We start from the raw sequence: 24757 nt of genomic DNA, 5'->3' as shown, positions 1-24757 counted from the left end.
AAAAAAAAAAAGGGAACATGCATGACCACTGCCTTCATATAGTCTTCATTCCCCAAGGAAGAACAAGAAAGGAAAGATGCACAATCCAAAAGGCAACAGCTGCACTCCAAGACTGCTTTCATCAGAAGAGTACCTGCTAACATCCACATCACTTGGGTAACTGATGGGGAGGGAGGCAATTCCTCATGGCCATGCAGTGTGCTGGCAGCAGAGCTGCGAGTGCAACCCGGGGGGCCCAGGCAGCCTGGTGGGTGTGCGACGTGGGGAGCCTGGGGCACAGGCACTCACATCAGGTGCTAAATGAAGCCATGTACTTTGGGGGACATTATGAGATTTCTTTCCAAGGCTGGAGAATTAACCGAGCAACCTGATGGTGACGTGCTGTCATTACAGCCATTCCCATAAGCAATTTTCCTGATTATTCAAACAAAATGAAAACCTTGAAGTATAATGAGGGTATTAATGGAGGTGCTTTTAATCTTTCAAAGTCCTGTGCCTGCTTGGTAGCTGTGTGAGACCTCTTGGTCTCAACAGGCAAAGTCAGTGCAATACAAAGAGAGCCTGGGATGCCTGGGAACGAGAAACCAGATTGGCCAAGAGTGAGGTAATCACTTCTATAATCTGAGTCCCTCAAGATCCAGCACAGAGGAATCTATGGGCAAAACATAAATCAGCTTTAATGGGCTGGAAGAAGATTTTTAGTTTATTTATTTTTTAAAACAACTGTGACCAAGCTTCATTGAGGCTAGCCAGTGGATAGTGTTACATTTTACAGCAGAGCAAGGCTTTACATAAACTATCTTTGGCATTTGAAATCCAGGCCAGCAATTCAACATGTACCATTTCGCAATTCTCCCTTCTTGCATTTTCAGCAGCCTGTCTCTTGTTGGGAGCGTGTTTTTTATTTTAATACCTCTCCAGCTAGGGAATTTATCTTACCCACATCTGCAATTTATATGGTCAGAGAGCTCTTTGACATGAACAAAGGTCTCATTACTTTTATGTGATTTTGTTGTTATATCTCCTCCAGCTCTACAGCTCCAAAAAGGTGGTTGAAACAAACAAGATTCCTGACGTTCAGTGTGTTTTAAGTGCCACTTGATGGATGAGTGAAAACCTGTATTAAAAACTCACCCGAACCTTCACCAAAAGTTTGAACCAAACCCAAAATAAACCCCTGCTGAGGTGGATTGGAAATCTCTGATAACTTCTAAATGCCTTGTTTGATTTGTGTGCGTGTGTATGAACTCCAGCACTTTCTGGTTCTGCCTGAGACTATCAGCAAAAACCTGAGCATAAAGAGCCCTGTGTTGGAGGCTGTGCAGCCTTGGGAGAGTGTTCTGATTCCAGCTCCTTCCTGCTGAGGCTGATCCACTGCTCCTCAGTCAAGGGATTCCAAACAGCGCTGGGATAAAATGTTCTTCCATGAGAAGAGTATGATTGGCAAGTATGGGGAATGTCCAACAGACGTGATATTAGGAGCGACTTCGAGAGCCTCTCCTACACTAGCTGCTATCCAGCAAATCCACTTGGTGCTAACATATTCCTTGAGATTTTTAATAACAACCTGGTTAGATAAATGGTTCCAACAACCTACTCATGGCAAACACATCCCCTTTTCAATTCTAACAAGCAACTGACTATCATTGAACAATAGCAAAGTCAGAACCACTTGCTCAGACAGCCCTTCACACCTCTGCCTCCAGGGCATCTCTAGAAGATGCCAGCAGCGTGAAGGCATCTATTACTGCCATGCCATCACTCCTAAGGCACAGTTGAGCGGTATGGGACAGCTGCATGCAGGGGGAAGAAAACACACAAGAAAGGAGCACTAGGAGACAAAAAGATTAGAAAAAAGCATCTCAGTCCATTTCAATAGCCTGGATGACAGCATCGCTTCTCCTCATGGCTACAAATTCAGGCTTAGGAGAAATAAATTATTTTCTAACATCCTCCTGTTTGCAACAATGATGAAAAACAGCAGTTAAAGCACCTGACAGCTGCGGAGGGAAGAAGGGATAGATGTACTTTTCATTTCAGGGTGTTACCACACACTAAAGTATTTGCTTTGAAGAATGATGGAATCAGGCAAGACTCAAAACTTCACTCACTGGGGCTTATCCAGGTTCTCAGCCCCACACAGCAATGAGAACCATAGGAGTCCAGTCTCTGTTCCAAAGTATTTGGGGACTATTTGTGTCTACTTACTGGAAGCCCATGCCATACCCCTCCCTAGAAAGCTGCTTTCAATTAAAAAAGTTTATGTCTGTTCCTTTCAGAGGTTCTAATCCAGCTCGTCTCCCACCCACACACTTTGTACACAAACATCGAAAGACAGAATGAGCGTGGCCAGAGAGCACTGTGGGATCTTCTCACAAGAGGGAATGCCTGGAGGATTCCCTTTGACTGATTTACACAGCCCCCTGTCAATCACAGGGACAGCATGTTCTTCAAACCGCCTCTCCTGTTTTCCTTCTCTCACTCAAGGGGACCAAAGAATGTGTCAGCAGGAAGGGAAAAGTGATATTTCAGAAGCGCTCAGTTCACTGCCACATCTAAAAAACATCTAGGATTGCAACCAGCTTCATTTCCTCATAACATTTTTTCCCTCCAGGTAATGTGGGAAAATTTGTTGAAGACCAAATTTTGGAAGGCAGCCTTATGAATATTGGCCTAGCCATCCCACGAGTAACAGGTAGATTGCAGACAGCACTGCAGGATGTTCCACTGTAAGCCAACACCATGACCAGAGCAATGGTGCTTGCCTTTGGCCTCACAGGTTCAAAGTTGGAAAAGACCTCTAAGATGACCAAGTCCAACCCCAACCCACTCTCACCATGCCCACTGACCGTGTCACTCAGAGCCACATCTCCCACCTCTGAGGACAGTCACTCCACCTCTTCCATGGGCAGACTGCTCAAGACCACTCTTTTGGAGAGGAAATTTTTCCTAATATCCAACCTGAACCTCCTCTGGCACAACTTAAGGCCATTACCTCTCATTGCATTGCTGCCATGAAATGCTATGTTGTGTTGGAGGGATCTATTGCCAGCACACCACATGTTAAGGATCATCATTCCTGAGGGCTGGGCACGTGGTCTTGGGCACTGGGCTTCGCCAGCCCACATTGGTAAGGTGAGAATGATACTGCACCACATCACAAAGGTATCCTGAAGGTAAATGCCATTGCCCCATCTCTGGAGACATTTAGGGCCAGACTGGATGGGGCCCTGGGCAGCCTGACCCAGTGGCTGGCAACCCCACCCATGGCAGAGGGTTGGAACTAGATGATCTTTAAGGTCTACACCAACCTAAGCCACTCTGTGATTCTATGATAACCACAAAAAAGGTGCTCAGATGTTATGAAGAGATGCATACATGTGAAAGAGATGCCTCCCAGAGGAGTGGGTTAAACATGCATCAATGACATCTGGCCCTGTCCTTCCCATTGAGCAAGCACAGCCCGACACCGCAGGCTCTGCAGACACTGGAAGTTCTCAACTCTCACGTCGTTGTATCAAAATAATCCTAAATGCAGACAGGCAAAACTGCTATTCAAACTGGGACGCTGCCCTGCTCCAGTGCTGGCATCCGCGCTGGAAGCGGACGTGCCTGTCTGCATGCCCGCAGGCGCCTGAACTCAGCAAATCTGTCTGTTCCCCAAACCCATCTGTTCCCCATGGCAGGGCTTTCTCCAGACCATGTCTACAGGCTACGTACGGCTGGGAATGGCCATCTCAAGTGTTTGTCCATCAGACAGCAAAGGGGTGACGTGGCTATCGTATCCCAAACACCACACTGCCGCCTCTCCCTCCCCATTCCTGTTGCCACTTCTGCACTGAGACAATGTTGTGGGTTTGTCCCATTTGCGAAACTGTAACCCCAAAACAAACAGGAGGAGGATCCACTGATAAAACTCACAGTAGCATCTATTTGTGGAGCACAGAATGTCCCAAGTGAGGCCATACAAGCACATGGAAACACTCACACACCGACAGGAGATCTGTGGAGGCACAAACAGGACATTCTGTTTGAAGATCCAGCTGAAGAACAGATTTCAACTGTACTAATGAACCCTAATTAGCCTATAATTTTTAGCATTCAGCCCAGCAGAATGTTATTTACATTTAACTCAACAAATACCAGAGCATCTCAGCCATGACACATGCATCATTTTAACACATCCCTTTCAGATGAAAACCTCCTCTCTTCACTCCAGAAATGGGAGCTGACCATTACCCAGCCGTTTTATTCTTTAGCATGCTATTATTCTTGCAGATCTAAGGTCAATTTTTCCCACTGATGGTGCGGTTGCTAAATATCAGAAACGTTCCTGCCTGCTCACTGCCCAGTATTACAAGGCAGCTTGATTGCCACATGGACACCCCCAGTTTGCCTGCTGCAGCACAGATCTCCAATCTGTTCTGAAAGCTGTTGCACTGCTCTCCTCATTTCGGCTGGGAATTGGGTTGGAGTTACAGAAAAAAAAGAGAAATTGCCCATATTAGGGAGCACTGGACCATTAAAAAGGCCACCATTTGGGTTCCAACAAACACCATAAAAATCAGCCAATTTCTAAGATTATTTCAAACCTCTAAAGCCTACAGAGCTCAGATGGAAATTGTACACAAATAGTTTGAGATACAGGACTTCAGAAATTTTGCTCAGGGTTTTCTTCTAGGTTCTAATCAGACAGATTGTAGGACAAATTTCCTCACTAGTGTTCTGGATATGGTATTTCCACTCTTCCAGATTTGTCCTGTCAGGAGATTCAAGTCAACACCTGGCTGACCAACATAGAATCATTGAGGTTGGAAAGACCAATAATATCACCTAGTCCAAGCATCACCCCATGCCTGTGACTGCCCTGGCCACTCAGTGCCACATCTGCCCTTTTCTTCAACACCTCCAGCAATGGCTGCTCCTCCACCTCCAGTCAGTATTGGGTCATTTCATGTTGGCCTCCTAAATTTAAGGAAAACATTCAAAGTTATTTTATCCAAATCCAAAAGTATCTATGCAATACTTTTCTGTGCAGAAACCATGGATTTACAACACTCTGTAATAGTAAAAACAAGGAAGAAATCCAAAACAGATTCAGCAGCACGCACTAGAAGTGTAAAATCATGAAACTTGTGTCTTCTCTCATTCAGTAGCCTTCTTGCCTTCTACTCATCCTAAACAGCAACTCTTCCTGACTTCTGATATTTATAAACTGCAGCTTCTCCAAACCTCTCCTGGTCCTCTGCGCCTGATTTGTTTGCAGCGATACACTTGTTGAGTAGTGGTGCTTTTAAAGTCGCAAGGAATGAGTCTGAAAATGCAGTCTAACTAAATTTTGTGCTCTTTGTCTGCTTTTGCCTGGTTTAGTTGGGGTACTTAGAGGTGGGAAGGCAAAAGATGAACCACACTGTAGTGTGGTTGCTTTTCTCCAGGACAAAGGCATGCAGGCAGGTGATTAACAGAAAAGCCGTATCAACTGGAAGCTGATAAAACTCCCGAGGTAACACACTGATGCTGTATTACTCCCAGATTCAGTTGGCTCAAAAATAAGGGGAAATCTCATCTGTCCATTTTACCTGTGTAATGAAGAACAGGATTTGGTGGTGGGATTGAGAGGCAGACTGTGTCTCGTGCAGGATGGAATAAAGCCCCACTGCTACTTGCTGTGTCCAGCCTCAGCACAGCTCCTTCCCATTTGAATCTGGAGCAGCTGATGGTGTCTGGATCTTGCAGGCCTGGCATTCAATTAGCCTGTTACTACAGTTTGCTTAACAAAGAACCACAATTTTCAGCTGAAGGACTGGCTGGATATTTTATTAATTGAGAAATGACCTTTAAGTGCGTGGAAATACCAACGCTGGCATCTGTAGTTTGCTTGCAGTGTGACAGGATGATAAATTCCTCTACTTATACAGTAAAAAATGATAGTGTTCATTACCAAAGGGAAATTTCTCAGAGTAGAGTACTGGATGTAACACAGGGCTCCCATTCAAAAATGAGTGGGAGATGCAAGGGCTATTTTATTTTGTCATGTAAGTTGACTTAATTTCAGGAAAGCAAACGAGAGCTGCAGGGATTTCCATCAGATGATGGCCCTGATTGCATGTGTATCCAACGTGTGTTATTAACTTCAGCTCTCCCCCAAAAAATGTAGTTATTTCGCTTCCAAAGAGTCCTTATAAGCAATGTAGTTCAGATCATGCAGTCCTGCACTGTTTAAGCTCTCCTTTGAATTTCTGTTATCTCCAAACTCAAAGCAAACTTCATTTAAAACAAATGAGTTAAAAATCAAAATCACACATGGTATACCTGAAAAAAACTGTATATCAATTCTGACTGGCCCTCTCCCAAACCCACACTGGCTTTGACATCCAGCCAGGTGTAATCAAAATACGGAGGATGCTAGCTGGACCTGTGGAAAAAACAATACGGAGTTTTAACTTTACAACAAAACCCTAACCAGATGATCTCTGCTTAGTTCAAAGGATCATTCCAAACACATCACCTGAGCCAGGGCCAGGAACTATAGCAAAAGAGCAAGAAAAAGAAGGGGATTTAATGATCAACTCATCTTTTGCACAGGCTCACAAGTGTATACTAGCACTTGGAGCTCAAGGGGGCAATTAGCACTTGCTCTTGCCTCGTTTGCTATTCAGCAATGTACACTGAATGGGTGCAAAGGCAAATGATAACTCACAGTGCACAGCAACACAGAACACAGTCTTATAGGAGGCACATGAATGTGTAACTGAACCATTTTCCTGCCATGTGCTCCTAGTTATTTACACCACGAGCTTGCTCTTCCTTCAGCACAGCAACAGGACATGCAGGTGCTGCTCTCAAACAGCAGCACTTTGCTCCCAGAGCTGCCAGGGTTTCACCTAGAATGATTAATTCTAAGAATTAGCCCTGAATTGCACTCTCCTATTATATTCTGACTTCTAAATACATCCACTGTTAGAAACAGCAGCCAAACGCAACCTGCTGGACAAACAGCATGAAGAAACAGCAAGCAAACAAGACCTCATACTCCACTTCTGCAAACATCAGTCTCATTACAGTTAATTGACACTTCCAACCTGCAGCAAAAGCTCTGTCTACAACTTCCACGTTGTTGCTCACCAACGTGTGAAGGCATTATAGACTGATAAGTGCTTTAGCAGACTGTATATCCATCCACTGGAGAGTGAGGTTAAACAAATACAGTAGCCAGAACATTATTGTTGGCTGCATGCTCGGGTTCCAGAACTGCCTGTCTCTCACTTGAACCATCCCACTCCATTGCAGCAAGGGCTGCACAGAGCAACAGGCCAAGGCTGCCCATGGGGGGGCTATGGTGAAGGAAAACAATCCCATCCTATACATTTTCACCACTGAGGAGTACAGCAAAAGGCTTTTTTTTTGTCTTTTTTTTTTTTTCCTTTGATGGGAGTATTTCATTTGAGAGCAGCTGGCACCAAGAAATCAAGCTGTTAAAGGCAGAATGCATGCCACGTACTGGGAGGATCTTCAGTGTAGTTTTTTATTGTTGTGCTAGTGGATTTGACTCACTGGATCCATTGTAGCTTTGCTAGCTTGGCACTCCTGCAAGGCAAAGCAGGACCGAACTTGTTACAGTCTGCTCCACAGTATTCCCTCCTTGCTACCCAAAGCAGGTCCCATAAATTTACTCCAATGAAGAAAGCAAGCAGCTGGCTGGACAAAGCCCCAAAAGCCACAACAACAAATCCCAGAAAACTTCAGCTTCACCTATTCAGGGTATGGGCACACAGAGATGCCTAGAAGCACTCGGGCAGCGTTTCTGATACAAAGACAGACAAATAGGAATAAAAACCTAGGCAGCAGCTGCCACGAGGTGTGGGACAGGTGCCACTGGAGCAATGAGGACACTGCTGAGCTTTGCCTGCGGCCACAGAGAGCAGCCAGGCAGTGGTTAATGTGAGCCCTGACCACATGATCGCATACAGGAAAGGTCAAAAGAGTGATTTTTCATCTGAAAACATCTGTGTGTTTAAAGAACAAAACTTTCTCATGTGCAGAAAACTAGGGGTTTCCAGCACTTTTGTTTCCAGAGTTAAAAGTTGTGTTTTTCAGCTTTGTTTAGGGTTAGGGACATGTAAACACACTGCACAAACCACACACAACCTTCACAACAAAGCACTTCCCCGGGCAAGAAGAACTGAGGGTGCCAAGCCCCCCATCCCCATCTCATTTTCTCTCTCAGTTCAGCCCAGCTGTCCCTTGCTGTGCTCCCGACCAGACACCATGTCGTTGGCCTCCCCTATATGAAGACATCCACATGCCTCCAATCCCAAGGGTAGAGGCCTGCTCCGGCCTGTCAACAGGCTTTAATTGGTCACATCTCAGGAGATGATGCATTGGGAAGAGGCTCCAAGTGTAGCAGCAAGGCGAAGGCTGCAGCAGGGCTTGCAGGCTGTGTCGGCACAGGGAGCTGGCTGCACCTACCCTCCAGCCAGCCCCTGGGTTCCCTACCTATCTCCTCAGCTCCAGCTGAGATTAAACCAGTATGCAGCTTGCTTTGCTTAATACCGGAAGGCATGGCCTGTGGTATGCAAATCAGAGGGTTCCCAATTGCTTACCTGAGCTTTTCTCATGGGAATGCTGAGGTAATGGAGCTGCTGCCACACAGTCACATTTCTCAGGGTGAGCTGGAACCGTTGCTTCCTCCAGTCCACGCACATCTGCAGCCATGCAGAGCTATGGGTGGAGATGTCTGGGGAAGCCCACCACCTCCCTCTAACTCCAGTGCAGACCTGGTTGCTTGGAGGAACCCCGAGCTCCAACAGATCAAACCAGGAAACCACTTGTGTCGCAGTTGCTTTCACTGAGCTGCCGTGGTGACTGAAGGACAAGCATCACCTGCGTGGGAAGCTCACAGCTTCCTTAGCCTCATCACCTGTCAGGAACTCACAGCTGCCAGGTCTCAGACTTTTCCACCAGAAACAACCACTAGGACAAAGGAAAGCTTCCATACAGCGAGGCCTTCCTCTTCTAGTAGGTGAAGGTCACAGTGTGAACACCGTGCAGGGCTCAGGGAAAGGTCTGCTTTGCTAGAAGGCAGCTTTTCAAATACATTTGGATGGAGAAAGATGAAGAGAAGGGGTTAAATAGGCCCTTCAGAAGCACCTTGCTCATTAGGAATCCAGTGGCAGCTAGATCTAAGGCTATTGGTTTAGAAATACTAAACCAAGACTTCCCCAGCTAAACACCCAAACACATCTTGGAATTTCGCGCTGCCTGCCCTCATAGGATTTTCATTATAATTATTTTTTAAGAAGCTAAACTGCACAAAAGTACCATTCCACCAGGACAAGAGGGGCCCAGCTGAGGGCTGATGGGGCTGTGGGCAAGTGACAGGGACACACGAGGTCACAGAGGATCAAACCTGCCTTGCATCCCCTGTGCAACCTTGACTAAGTTATCCCCAAGTCATGCTTCAGCTTCTGTGTCAGAAGAGGGACTTGTGATGTTAATTACCAAAGCACGGGACAACAAGAACCTCTGCCCCAAATGCTAAGAATAAGCAGTGACTAGCACGGCTGGCACCTTGATGTTCTGCTGAAATGAGGGCTTCTCTTGGGGAGCAGATACATGTGGGCATAGGTAGCAGCACTGATCATGGAAACAGCCACGTACAAAGTGGGTGAATCATGTCCGCTTACCAGATTCACCACTGAAAAGACCTCAGAGGAAATGGTGATTCTTAAACTTCATGGGCAATCTTTACAAAAGAAGAGTGTTAATTTGGGGTTCCTTGGCAATTATGGCTCCAACTAAGGCAGCATGCTCCAGGAACTTGAAGCAACACAAGAGTTTATCTAAGTGGTTAGGGTTTTTATTTTTGAAAGTCAGGTGGGGAAACAGGGATTGACTTGAGGGACTTTCTAACATGGCATGCCTTCAGGACAGGGCTGGATAAGCACTGTCATCTGAAAATCATGCCTTTTAGAGGCATCTTGAGATGAACACCCCAAAATTGAGTGGTATTCAAAATATGAAGCCTCTCATGACAATGTGGGCGAAAATGCCTACAGTACTCCGAACAAGTAGTGCAGACAATCCTCCATTTAAAAGAAAAAATAAATTCCCTGCTACTGGCATGAGAAAGTTTACTTTCAGGCTTAAAGAAATGATCGTGTGGTTTTGAGGATGGCATTCCGTTCTGCTGAAGAATAGCACCCTGCCTGCCTGTCTATCTGTGGCTTTGTAGCTACATTACAATCTTGGAGAGCTCTGTTTACATATTTTACATGTTTTCATGCAGAACATGAAACCAAATTACATAGTAAAGGACGTTACGGTTTCACTCCTGCACGCTTTTCCGTCCTCTCCTTCCAATCATGTTTTAATTCCATCCAAAATAATTGAGTGGGTATATTTAACTGTGCTTGATTGACTGGCAATCCTTCAGGCAGGTTTGTTTGCTGTTGCACAGGGAAATCATGCAAAAGCTGGAGAAGCTACATGCCAGGGGGGTAGAGAGAGGACGGCCAGGGCGGGGGTGGGATGAGAAATGCCGAGAACCCTTCATGCATGAACAAAGCAGACGTGTCGATGCATTTATGCAAAATCATTCTGCTCTGAATGGAGAGGGACCCAAGACAAACAACCCGGATGGGATGCAGGAGAGCTATCCCACGCTTATGGCTGGACATGCTCTGCATCTAAAGGATGGTGAGCAGCAGCAGCAGACAGAGAGACTGGCAGGTTGAGGGGCAAGGGCCGAGGAGGGGGGGGGTCTCCTTTCAGAGCAGTGCATGCTAACGAGCACCGCTGTGGTTGCAGGGTCCGGCTTTCCAGCTCGCTGATGCCGGGGGGTCCGAGCTGTTTTCAATTACAGCATGTAATCTGGGTGGGCGGCTGGGTTACAGCAGATATGATCATAAAATGGTAAGTTACTTCCTAAAGAAGCACATAATCCTTTACTATTATCCAGGACAATATTCCTTTCTTGCCTTTCTTCTCCTCGCCTCTAGCAACGACAAAATGGGATGGAATTCTGCTCTCCTTTAGTTAATGGTACACATCTTCTGGTCCTGGGAAGAGGCAGCACCAATTTCCGGCACCTGAGGATTTTTGGTTTGACCTTCGTCTCTGAAAAGGTCAGACCGAACCTCTCTGAGAGTACTGATCACTGCTTTGCTCTCTGCATCATCCTTTGTTTCTTTTATCTATTTTCTGTACTGTACACAAAGGGAACACAGTGTACCAGCCCCTGGTACTCACTGTTCTTTCCCCTTAGATGACTTGCATATGTGCTCTTGAAAAATTATTCTAAAAACTAGTGGGGGAGGGGAGCGGAAAGAAAAAAAAATCCCTTGAGTGTTTGGCAAAATTGCTTGGAATCTCCTCTGACATCTCATTGTGTTCTCTCTGTCCTCCCCTTACACAAATCAGTCAGAGGCTACGACATCAGGCATGGGGTCTGCTGGTACCACTGCCATGAGCACAGGAGCACTGCAAGATGGGATGCAGGGCTGAGAGGGATCCACTGTGATTCCCAGCAGGAACAGGCAGCCAGGTGATGGGCAGCATCCCCTGCTCTTCAGCCAGCTCTGGATTGCCTTTAAGGGTAACACTCTTTCTCAGCCATCTCTCTGTAACTGGGTCTTTTGTCAAGCTATCATATTTTTTTCTTTTTGTTTTTCTTTCTTCAGAAAGCTGAGATCATCTCTGAGCAGAAGCCACAGCACAGATGTGAGCACACATCTTTGCAGCATCCCTTACCCTGGCACAAACCCTCTGCATGGACCACATCCTCCAACAAGGCAAAGCAGCAATGCAAACATGTGAAGAAGGACCAGTGGAGCTCCCCAGGCAAACAACATCACCTCGTTTGGCAAAAAAGATTGCAGCTTTCCCAGTAATATATGTGAGAAACAAGGTTTCTAGCATTAGAGCAAGGAGCTGGTGGGACAGTTTTCCAGTAATTTTGTAATGGGAACAAAAGGCCAAACTGAGAGGATAAAATCCAGTTAATTCACAAACACGATGATGTGAAGTGGCTGAAAGAACTAAAACGCAGTGGACGTGTTGATCCCAGAACCCCCTTCAGGTCTGTGCTCACAGACACGGCTCTCAGCCAGCCCTGAGCAGTATTCTTTTTATCCAAGATATGAGCAATGCCATTTCAAGATCTCCTGAACTTCCTGGTCCTGGGGACACCTGGGCCTAACAGTGCCCAGTGCCTGCAATGTCTCTTAGGGAAAGCGAGGTTCAATACTCAAACACTTGCTTTAACTTTCTGCTCCCTGATTTTCAGCTCTATTAAATGGACTGGAAACCAGAGAATGTGGCTGTGAAAAGGCTTAATTAATCTGTATTCACTGAAAAGATATGAAATATACCATAACTTAAGGCAGGTGCGTTCCCCAGAGTTCTCCTGCCTGAACTCACCTGAGCTTTGGGCTCAGGGATGCCCTTCCCCAGCTCCTGTTGAAGGAGGCTCTGCAGTATCTGCGGGACGGCTGAAAGAAAGACTCAGTTTTGGGCTCCCTTGAACTAATTTTTGACTTGGAAATTCTCTGAACTATGGTGCATGAGCCAGCACTGGAAATGTGCTCAGACAAGTACAGCAAAGCTACATTCCTCTTGCGACAGCCTGTGCAGTGTCCAGTTCATCTTTTTCCAGAACTGGTCTCTGATCACTCATGGTTCCTCCATTAATGGTTTTTCTTAGCGGGATTTTGTACTCAACCTCCAGAGATCAGCAGTTCAAAGCCTGGCTCGGCTATAAATAACAAAGACATTTGCGAAGCAAATCATCTTATTAAAAATGGGGATCTTTTTCTCTTCCACCAACCACAATAAAACCCTTTACCGTTGAAGAGCAACAGGACTTGGCTGTGAATGGGGAAGTTCAAAAAGGGCCACTTGCAGAGCCGACAGACAGACACCCTCCCTCTTCTCAGCAAGATCACCCCAAAGGAAAGGAATGGCTTCTCCATTAAAAGTTGCAGGTTTCCTCTCTCCCCACTCCTTTTCAAGATTGCCCTATTTGCTGGCTTTGCCGGATCTTTGGGGAATTATCTTCAGAGTTATATTTATTAGTCAAAGTAAAACTGTGTGGCAGAGAACTTCATCATTTTTTTCTTCAATTTTGTCACAGTATTTTCTTACCAGCCTTGAAGCTTTTGCTCTGCCATGCTACTTCTTCCAGTATTCAAAATATTTTCGTGCTCTCGCCTTCTCCTTTTGTTGGAAAGTTCAGGAATACTGCAATTCCTGACATCTTTCTCTGGACAGCTGAAGACTCTTTGTTGCAGTGAGTCTAGATAAGTGCAATTGTGGGAACTGCAATAGGGGCAGGAGGGGGCCTCTATTTGTGGGAAAGATGTAATAAGAATCCTCTTCCACAGCTTCTTACTTCACAGCAGCCCCTGTGGGGTACCCAGGAGGAGAACAGGGTGTGTTAGTGTGGGAAGAAAAATGAATCCCAGGATCTGTGCATCCAGCAGCCTCAGGAAAGAGCCCCCTTTTCATTAACTGTGCCTAAGATGTGCAGTTCTTCCTGCACAGGGGAAAAGCCAGTACTGACAATGATATAGGAAGAAATATACATATATATACACATACATATACATACATATATATATATATATATATATAGTGACTTGAACTAAACAGCTTCTGTGCATCTGGGAGGAAATACAATGAAAGACAAAGCTGCTGGGGGGCTGCTGCTCTGGATCACCAATGTAAGCACCAACTTTCAAGTCTTGATCACATGCTGCTGTTACAGGTACAGAAAGGTCATCAATAAGCCACTTAAAGATCCATCAGTGTCTTCCTATGCTCCTCTGCTATAAAGGCCATAGAGAAAACTACAGATAAGCCATTCTCCAGAGGCAGGAGAGGCCACCAGCAAGAGGAAGGCAGCAATGGCATCTCTTCCCATGTCGCTCCAACCAGTGTGCAGTGGGAGCATGGAGACTGAGTCCACCAACGCCACAGCAAGAACAGGACAGCCATCCTGTTACAGTGCCCACACACCACACATTCCTAATTAGCAGCCCTCACTGATGGATCTTCACTGATAGTGGTAAAGCTGGGATTGACCATGGAGACCAATGGCTGGCTTTCTGAGCCCACGCTTTGCCAGGCTCAGGAGTGCTTTACATGGTGTAAGAAGGCCACATCCTCCCCCTCCTGCTGGTGGTGAGAAGCCTGACCCTGGCTGGGTAGGAACTGGTTGGAGAAACAAGTCCCAGGGGACTTCCAGTAGTGGCAGCTATTCACAAAACAGATCAGTCGGAGTGCCCTTTGTCTGCCTATTTATGCCGACTGGATCTGTCCTTCAGCTAGTATAAATCTGCCCAGAGCTACTGCCTTTCTGTAGTCCTTGCCAGTGTACACCAGCTGATGACTTAATGCTAGCATCAATAATCTTTAGCACAAGAAAAGCCCTGAGAAATAAACAGAGCTGCAGAAAACCCCACACAACCAGTCCATCAACACCGATAATATTTCACACACGGCGGAGGGCAAGGAGAGGCTGTTTACAAACTCACTGCAAGAGCAGGAGGGAAAATAACGGCCTGGGAGCGTGCACAGCCCTTATTGCTGAATTCCTCCTGCAGCTGATAACAGGTACTGAGGATCTGTGGAGGATGTCAGATTAGAAATCAAGCTGTAAAAATACCCTGTGCTGGCGCTCGCATTTCTGTGCTGGTGTGATGTTGCTGACTAGTCCTCTCTGGCTTTAAATATGATGCTGTCAGTACTGTGAATATTTCTTAATCTGCACTGAAGAGTGGCTGCCAGGAAAGTAGAAGTGGCCGTCTATCAGCCTGGCTTGTGCAGAAAGAGTGATTGTTTGAAGGGGGGCTCTCTGACCTTTTCATTTTTCAAATGTGTATCTGTTTGCCAAGAGCGTGTCATTTGTAAGCATTTTGTTGTTCAAAACAAATCTTCTGCAAACTTTTTTCTCCTCCCTTAGAATGATGCCATTCTGCAGCCTCATATGAGCATGTAATGAAGATCCACCTCAAAACAACAAGCAAGGGCATACGTCCTGCTCCTAAAGAACAAGAAACAGGTGATGTCTTAAGGAACTGTGCAAACAGGGTGTTCAACCTGCAGAAGGAACCCTATGATATCAAGAAAGTCCACCCCAGCTTTTGCTCATAAACAGTCCTCCAAGAGTAAATAAGAGTAAATAAGTAGATATGGCTGAGATGCACCACAGTGAGAAACGTGGAGCTCGGAAACAGGCTGAGCAAAACTAAGGCAGAAATACAGCCACGCAGAGTAATGGGTCTCGAGATAGCTAAGGATGAGAAAACGTTTTAAATTGGGAAATACATCCTTAAAATGCTTTCAAGTGTTTTGAGAGTATCAGGTAATTATGAGAAACGGGGATGGCTAACAAACAAGCAGCTTATGTATTCTGTACATTACTGCATACTGCACTCAAACGTATCTTTCATGGCATTCCTGATGAGAAGCCAACACAAATGCCACTCTGATTAATCAGGAAAGTACCCAGCAACAACATGAAAAGTTTGCACAACACCAGCAAGCACACAACCTACTCTGAAAGATATCTGGGTAAAGAAAGGTGCTCCTTTCATCAATACAAAACCCCCTAAGGCTCAGTGCTTGCGCAGATAATGAAGCCAAACATGTTTACACACCAGTGATCATTACACGCGGTGATTAGAGGAGATGTTGGGTTAATTTTCATCTCAAGCACTCCGCTAGGTAACAGTGATGACCTGCTGCCCCATCTCACCTCCCCAGAGCGACAAGTCAGGTGCTCCTCCACAAGCTGCAAGTCTGCCTTGTTCCTGGCGAAAACAAAGGCTTTCCCAACATGTATGATTAAAAAGGTCAATGAACCCCATGTGCCTGCGCTGGTGTAATACAACCAGCTGAGCTAAAGCAAAAATTCCTTTTGCTGGAAGTAAATAGCACACTGTTATCTCCCCAGGGCCCAGCCAATAACAGGAGGCATGTTCCTATTCACTCCGCCAGTGTGTGATATGCTAGTGCTCTGCCTATAAATACAACAGCTTGGTTTCCTTGTTTTTTTCTTAACAAGGCTGTGACAACTTCATCTCTTCTGGGTACAACAAACATGCTTGAGCTGTAGGGACACAGCAGGGCTTTCTGCTGTGTGTGTTCACAGTGGTGTTTTCTCCATCGCGTGACCATATGCTGCCTACTGCACAGTGGCTGCATTCCTACCAGAGCACGAGGAGAAAATGAGGGCAGAAAATCACAGTGGGATGGGGACAGAGGGCTCAGGGACACGCACGTTCAGCAGCACCTGAACTGGAGACAGCAGACTTTGGTACTACAGCCCACAGAGCTCCAATCAGAACAAAGTGATGAAGGCATTGGTAGGGGTCCAGAAGAAAGTTCCTTTTCCAGTGTGAAATAATAAATGAGACCATGATAAAAAGGCAATACTGGGCTCAAGATTCTGTCTTGGTACCGTGCCAGCTAACCATGCTTCGGACTTTTAGAACTGATCTGATCATTAATTTGTTACAGACTTGTGCAATGTGAACAAGGCCAAGTCTCTTGGATAAAGATTTTTTCTCTTGCAAGCCAAGGGGAAATGCTTAGTGTTTACTATTCACAGAGAAATCTGCTTGTTGTATCTGTGACATTGCATTCCTCTCTGCACTGCCCACCCAGGACACCTCCCAGATAGCCAGCCCGCAAGAACAACTTGGCTGCATCAAATCCAAAGTCCATCTGATTCACTGTTCTGCCTAGCAGGGGACAATGGTGGATGCTGAAGGGAGAATATACAAAGTAGCTCTTGTATATGATGATCCTTTTCTTGCTGTATTTTCAAAAAAAAAAAAAACAACCAAGCAATGCCGGCTTTTTTAAATCAGAGGGTTGCATCTGGGCTGTTGCATCTGCATCGTGTACAGCTCTGTTTTCTAGGCATTTATCTAACATCTTTTTGAACTCATTTCGATCTAATTCTCTCAGGGAGACAAAAGGTAAAGTTATGGTAACTGGAGCTATTTATGTTACAAAGGAGACATGTAAGAAAGGGGTTAAAGCTAATGAATGGCTTTGGGAATGGAAGGGACCTTTCTCAGAATAGAACAATAGGGTGCTTTTATGAAACCGGGAGGCAGAAAACACAAAACTATTAAAAAAGAAAGAACACTCTTTTGTATTATTCTACATTAGCCTTCAGAACTCATTGCCACAAGATAGAACCCTGTGCTGGCAGCAGAGAGCCTGCCTAGTCTTTGGGGTGGTGATAGTTTGCTAGAGGTGACTGCTACACAGCTTACTGAACCACACAGAGCACAGCTTCAGCCAATTTTCAGATGGGTGACTGGAACAGAATTTCAGCTCCATCACTACTCAGAAAGAGGGCAATGGCTGTCATCTTCCTTGGTGAGCTAGCGGGCACACACGAATGCTGACCATCTTGTTATATTCATAAATGTCCTCGATGGACACCACTTTCAAGGGGAGGTAACAGAGTCTGCTTCCCTTACCTGGGTTGCTGCTGGCTGACCGATGACCACCCAGCCTGGGCACTGCTGGTCGCTGTGATGGGAGACAGAGACGTTGGAAGCCCACTGATCGAGGAAGCCTTTGGGAGTGTAAACGCCACAGTCTTTGATGCTGGTCATTTGCTCAAATTCCTCACATACTCCATCACCATCGTGGAAATAACACCTGCTGGGTTCATCTGCCAGAAGAAACCAAAGAGGGAAAGTCATAACACAGCTACATGTCTATGGCTTAGTTGCTAGGATCTGATAACACTAGTGGTGCATCTGCTGGTCCAGAGCACTGGGAAGTCAAAGTGTTGGCCAATAGAAGGTGATTTTAAGGAAGCTCATCAAGAACAGTTCATTTTGTTATTGGGCAAAACCCTCAAAACATTCCGTACAGTAAGAGATTTTCTGCTTATTTTTGTCTATCGCTTTTTAAAAGGATGGGGACAGAAGAAAGTAGAGATCAAAAACACATAGGAAGAGAATGCAGGTATTGGCATCCGTTTCCATCCCTGACTTGAATGGAAAAAAGCCAGCAGAGGTCTGGTCTACAATGTTTCCCTTTTTGTTCTTAAAAGATATCTGCAAAGCAACAACAACAGCATCTGTGAATTTAGAGATGGTGAAAACAGCCAAGATCACAGCCACAGCAACCGAGGGCCACACAGATCTGTTTGTCCAAAGAGCAGAGTATGCATAGTGTGAGGATGAGCTTGCCACATACATGGCTTCAACCAACGTAACTCAGATCTGACCTGAAAGGATCAAAAGCAGCAGGAGACTTTATTATCCTTGTCCATTTATTCTGTGGCTTCTCTAATGAGACTACCAACAAAGATGCCAAATTTTTGAGGTTGTTTCTCTAACACCGGCCCATTAAAAACTGAATCAAGATCCATCTACTCTTTTCAAACAGACTGCATAGCAATAATGACTTTCAGTCATTAGAGTACTCTGTGAAATGGAAACCTTTGACCTGTTGGTATCCTATTTTGTATTGTATTATCATTGCCAGTCCCCAGAGGTATCCAGTTCTGACAGCCTGTTGTATTTTTGTCTGGCAAATAAGCCTGCTGAAAAAATGGTAGGAAATCAGCCATGAGCTGCAAGCTGGACTGATGGAAACGATCCCCAAGGACAGCCCTGTTGGTAGCGTTGGACTATCTCAAGCTAGGTGTCAGAAAATCCAATGGCTGCTCAATTTTGAGCTACTTCCAAACTACAAAATCCCCTGTTTATTTTTCATCATAGTTTACTCAGTGAAATACCATCATGAGCCAGGAAAAAAAAAAATCATTTTATTGCGATTCAATTATTTAATGACTTTCTTTCCTTTTCCCCTCCCTTCTTCCCAATCCTCTGTGCAAAACTGCAGGTCCTTGAGAGACTACGAGTTTGAAAGAATGGAGAAGCCTATCAGGGAACAATGTCACTGTGGTTTCATTTCATCACAACCTCTGCAGCCAACTTGCATACGAGGTAAGCGTGGGGAAGTGTGTACTTGCTGGGCCAGCACTCGGAGCTGGCGAAAGTGAGCCTGGAAGCTGTTCAGCAGTGTGAGCACAGCTCTGTCTGAGGTCATATTCAAGGGGTGGCCAAACTTCTTGACCTAACAAGTCACATCTTAAAATCTTCACGTGGCCGGGAGCCACTGAGCATGTAGCACACACCTTGAAGGGTTTGGAGGAGCAGTGCTGTGAGTGCTTTGCAGAAAGAGGATGACAGTGTCTCCCTGGGGTGTGCCATTACACCACAGCGGGAGGGGGCTGGGGTTTATGTACAGATGGGCTCTAATGCAACCTAGAAGCTCTGGAATGGCCTGCGGCCCTTCCTCTCATGTTGCCCAAGGGCCCCAGTGCCAGCAGGGCCCCACTCCCCATCATCTGCTACCAACCCAGCTGGGAATGTGACGCTGAACTGCTCATGGGCCCTGAGAGCCCCAGCTGTGTCACACCTTATTCTTCCATGGGGTGCATTAGTGCCACAAGTGAGGTGGGGGAAGAGACTCAGCGTGTGCCTGGTGAGCCTGAGGAAGGGGTAGAGCTCCACATAATGGAGACTTGCTTCCCTCGCCATATCTTTCTGCATCTCTTGCCCTGTAGAGACATATCAAGGCATAGGACAGATCTCTGCCATGCCCCAGAACAGCAGGACAAAGCAAAGCAGCTCACGTGCTGCAGAGCACTGTGTCCCAGATTGAGCGAGGGCCTCAGCAGACACCTTTGAGAAAGGCTCAGCTCTGGAAAGGCTGGGGTCGGCAATGAAAAAGCCTCAAAAACAAATCCAAAATACACAAAAATACCTATTTTTTGGAGTTTGTCATTTAATGAAAAGAGGCTTATTTCTTTAAAAAGGAAAAAAAAAAGGACAGCCCTACTGTATTAAAAATACTCAACTTTCAGCCTATGAGTAGTCAGATGTACACTTGCAGTGACACAGTGGCACCCAAATACATCCTGCTGCACGTCCATATTGACATTGACACTGACACATGCACACACCTTTTCCACAGCCCCAGTGATGCAAACACAGCCAGAATTTCACAGTGTACTTCCTCTGCCTCCCCAAAGCTTGGACTTCTTTTCATGAGAGGCACTGAAGTAAGCACAACATTTATACAGCCAACACAGTCCTGCACTGGCTCCAAATGTTCCCTCCTAATGCGATGATAAACGTAATGGGCTTCTGATAAGATCATGTGTTTGGGATAAAAGAATACTCAAGACCTACTCCAATCAGATGACTTAATTCATGCTCACATGGATGGGAAGGCAGCCCTTGAATAGCTGTGATCCAGGCCAGTGTGTGATCCTAACAGAGGCTAATTTGTTCCTGATTATGCTTAAGACCCCAATAAATCTGTCTGCTCAGAGCCTGCAACACCCGAGGGAGGAACCGAATGGAGAGACTGCGGTGTCTGAATTCAACGGAGCCTGCCTGAATGATTAACAAAGTCTCACTGAGCACACTGTCACCAGCCCCTCTGCAGCGCACGTCCCTTGCCTGCAGCGCCCACTCACATTGATGTGATGCGAAAATGATGAGGGAAAGCAGCTTCACAACCTTATTTTTCTTCCAAGGAAGATTCGCAAGTCCCCATGCTGACACGTCATCCTGAAGCCACGCTTTGAAGGGAGCGCTGGTGAGATGAGAGGGCACGTTTCCTTCCTCCTGGTTTCCTACTTGGAAGTGGTGGCAAAAACAGGAACTTCTGCAAAACCCTTCCCAGCCTCTGAGGAGGGGATGAGGTCCCACTGACCTACAGCACCCAGCTCCTCACGGCTCAGACTGCTGACCCTCAGCGCGCTCTGCCATGCTCAGCAGCTTTGAGGTTGGACTTTATCTTTTCAGAAGCAAATTGGAAAATGACCACATTGTTTCTTCCCACGATTGCCCTCACAAAATCAAAACCAACCAAGGCTTTTTCCCTTTCCACAGTGCCTGAACATTGCTCGGTTAAATCTCCACAGTCCTTCAGGCTCACAGCCCAGGAAGGCAGTGTCGGGATGTGTATTTCTAGTAGGCAATAGCAAACATCTTTGTTTCCATAGAGGTGCAGAATGCCTTTTCCGATCTGTTCTTGGCTACTGTTCCATGAAATTCATCCAGGGCCTTGATAATATAATCTAATTTTTGTCTCCACAGAGGTCTGTAGGCTGCAAAGCCCTGATGAAGGTCACGGGGATGTGTTGGCTAAATAGGACCTGTGCCATGGACTGCATTCATCAACACCACAGACCTCTCACTTTAGAGTGGAATCTGATTCAAATAATATATGGGGGAAGAGAACATGAAGTAAATCTGATTTGTCCTCAAGGAAAAATGACTTCAAAAAATTAAAAAGCAGTTGCCTGGAAATCCAGCTTAAACCTAGAACAGCAAAATATCTGCAGGCGTAGCACCTGGCAGCAGGAGACAGCAGCTCTGGGGGATGACAGCAGATGCTCAAGGATACCGAGCTGAACTCGGGGAGCGTGTGCTCATTCAGGCAGTCAGAGCTGCTTTTCTCTGACAAAGCCCTCACTGAGGGCACCAAAATGTCAGAGCCAGATCTAAGTCACAGAATCACAGAATGGTTTGAGTTGAAAGGGATCCTTAAAGGCCACCTGGTCCCGCACCCTGCTGTGCACAGGAACACCCACAGCTCCATCAGTGCTCAGAGCCCCAACAGCCTGAGCTTGGGTGTCTGCAGGGTTGGGGCATCCAACACAAGTCCCTTGTTTTGGGACGGTGGGAAAACAAAATCTTTGATTTAGTGAAGGTTTCTTTGACATCCATGAAGAGGGATTTGTTGGAGAAACAGATTGGCAAACCTGGTACGTTTCCAATAACTTGCCTATTGCAATTGGACTTCAAGACCCAGAATAACTGTGGGGCTACTGTGTGTAGCACCACAAAAATGATGAGAGCTCCATTTATCCATGCTTCTTAAGGTGCTCAAGCTTAGTACAACACGCAGTATTTTATACAGCCCACTTCTCTGGGTTCAGAGGCAAAAGGATGCACCAGGTAGGGCACAGGGCAGTGCCTCGTCCCCACCACCACCACCTGTTCAAAGCGAGGGCAGAAAGACTCCAGCGACACGAACAAGTCTGGCACGCATCAGGAAGCAGACATGCAGGATATACACTTATCTGTGATAGGCAGCCTTCCACCTCATTAAAAAAAAAAGAGAGATAAAGAGATCCACTTCATAGCAGAGGGCACATCCTCTGATGAGGCTTTTAATGTCCAAAGCTGCATGGCCAACATGCTGGGGACAGACACTTGGGGCGGCTTCCTGTTTTCAGCCAGGATGCACCGACTGCCTTCAGCTTAGTCTTCTTTTGTGTAATAACTACTATTATTTTTTTAAGGCCAGACAGAATAATAATAATGAAAAAAGAAGTATTTTTAAGCTCAGCTGTTTACTTGGGGATCATTCCAACTATAACAAGCCTCATGCCACATAACTATTCGTCCGAGTTAAAAAAAAAAAAGAGGAAAAAAAAAGGGAAAAAATGGGGGGACAACAAAAATGCAGAAGCATTGTCTCAGAGTTACAAACTGTTGGAGCGGAGTAAGCTGCACATGTTAACCCCTGGAATGTCCGCTCCGACCTCACTGCAATTCAGCAGCTCCTGCAGGAGTGGGATCTGACCTGTGTCATTTCATGGCACCTCCAGCATTGCTCCTGGTGTCCAGAGTTGAGGAGAAATGTATCCAGAGGTTTCGAGCACAACAGCAGGAGCAGTTCCACTGCAGATCTACATGGCTGGAGGCTGAGCGAGCGCAGAACCTGCCCCATTTATTTCTGAGAGCTTCACCTTTGGCTGCAGCAGGAGCAGGGTGAGCAATGTGGTTGCTTCCAGGATATCTGCTAATCTCTTCTTTAGCACTGCAGAAGCCAGAGGCAGAGATATTTCCTGCTGCAGCAAAATATTCAAAAGTGATTTTCCTTCCTGGATATTCTGATCGGAAAAGACACAACACCATTGCACAGAGCTCAGGCAGACCTTTCCAAATCAAGTCGCCTATCAATACATGGTGACATTTTCCTTCAGTGAAATAAAGCAGACACCTTGGAAATGAAGTAAAGGCCGGTGTTGCAATCTACTGCAGGGCATCCGGGGGCCTTGCAGGAGGCAGCTCTATGCACGACATGACAATGACGGTTGAGCACAGCTTTGTGGCAATGCGCCTCTGGGTTGGGTCTTTGATGGAGCACATTGGGATGGGAGAGCAGACAGAATGCAGCAATGATGCAATTGATCCACACGCTGCAGATAGAGTTCTGGCTTCCTCGCATTGCCCAGCTCAGAAACTTGATATGCACCTCCAAGAACACAGAGCTCTGTCACTTAAGCAAAGGGATATTTTACGCTGCTGGCAGTGGTAGGAAGACCCTATATGTTCTGTGTGTAGCCAACGGGAGCCACTGTGGCCTTCCCTCCATGCTAGGGGAGCACAACAATACCTTAAGAAGCAAAGACAGATGGAGCTCACAGCCTTTTTCTGACACAACACACAATAACCCCATGATTGTTCTGAATCTTGAAGCTAGCCCAATTGCAATCCTCTTCCACTCAACCTTGTTTCCCTCTCTTTGTGTTTGGATAAATTGCAAAAGCAATGCTGGTAATACTTTAGTATTTCCTTACACAGAGTTATTAGCTGCACTTGGAGCCCGTTCAACTGCGGATCTTGAGATTTCTGTCACACAAGGCAGCAACTGCTCCCATTGACACCTGGCCGCTTGCTGAGAGCCTGGGAAGGAGCCCAGGAGGAAAACCATCGCTGCCACTCACTAAGGAAAACAAACAGCTTGTTTGTGCGTGTGGTTGGATGTTATTGCAAAGGGAGGTCTTGTGCCCGGCATCACCCTCAGAGCACAGCAAGCTGCTCTTGAGTCACGGAGGGTGCTCCAGGGAGGGAAGCATGACCGGCTGCGGAAGCCTCTTTGATCCACCAGGAGTGCAATGCACGAGGGACACAGCAAGCAGAGGAGAAATCCACCGCTGGGCTCTCGCTGCAACTGTGTCCTGGACTCCAAAGCTGGATTGAGCTGGGCTGGAGTCACTGGCCAAGAGAAAAATGCAGGCAAATGCCACCCCAGCCCACACGCTCCCCCACAAGAAAGCAACTGTCCTTTGTGCTTTGCTGCCTGAGATGCCTGTGTGCTGCGGTTCGGCTGGCCCTGCTAAAACAGCACTATTAATGATGACAGTCTGAAAATCACTTTCAGAGACTTCATGACGATGTTGTTATTACTAACTTGCCAAATGAGTGCTTAGACATTTTGGAACATGTAGCCACACTCCCATGAGCCGCAGGAAACAGTCAGCTTCAAAGTATTTGCCTTGAGCTGAAGGATTCACACAAATACTATCTGTACAGCTCCAGTCAGTAAATTAATTGCTATCTGCTATGAAATTCTGCTATAGATCCTCAGCTTCTCTATCCGTGGCAAGCTGCTTCCTCAGTGCCTTACTCCTATTGATGCACTATGAGATGCTGGCCTTCTCCTGCTAGACAACTCTGCTTCTCCCATGCTCTGCCCTGCTGTGAGCCCTCGGTGGGGTAACGCCAGGCCCTGAGTGCTGTGTGTGGGAGAAATCCCCATTAGCTGCTGCATCACAGCCCTGCTCCTGTGCAGGGGACAGGAGGGGAGGGAATGGGATGCTCTCAAAGCATGCCCACAATGAATATGGATGGCCATCCATCAATGTGTTTTAAGCACATTACTTCTCTGTCAGAAAGGGAAAAAAGAAAAA

At 46.3% G+C, this 24757-nt stretch overlaps 1 protein-coding gene across 2 annotated transcripts in view; it reads right to left on the bottom strand.

Moving 5' to 3' along the window:
• The window catches only part of PAPPA (pappalysin 1), a 171980-nt gene that overhangs the window by 54850 nt on the left and 92373 nt on the right, over positions 1-24757 (bottom strand). For both annotated transcript variants that reach the window (XM_010720813.2, XM_019621403.1), the window contains exon 10: positions 17499-17695. In XM_010720813.2, coding sequence (XP_010719115.1) covers positions 17499-17695 — 197 coding nt within the window. The remainder of the gene's footprint in view (positions 1-17498; positions 17696-24757) is intronic.

This window comes from Meleagris gallopavo, chromosome 19 (genome assembly GCF_000146605.3).
Source record: "Meleagris gallopavo isolate NT-WF06-2002-E0010 breed Aviagen turkey brand Nicholas breeding stock chromosome 19, Turkey_5.1, whole genome shotgun sequence".
NCBI classification, from domain to species: domain Eukaryota; kingdom Metazoa; phylum Chordata; class Aves; order Galliformes; family Phasianidae; genus Meleagris; species Meleagris gallopavo.
This window is presented reverse-complemented; position numbering and strand designations above follow the sequence as displayed.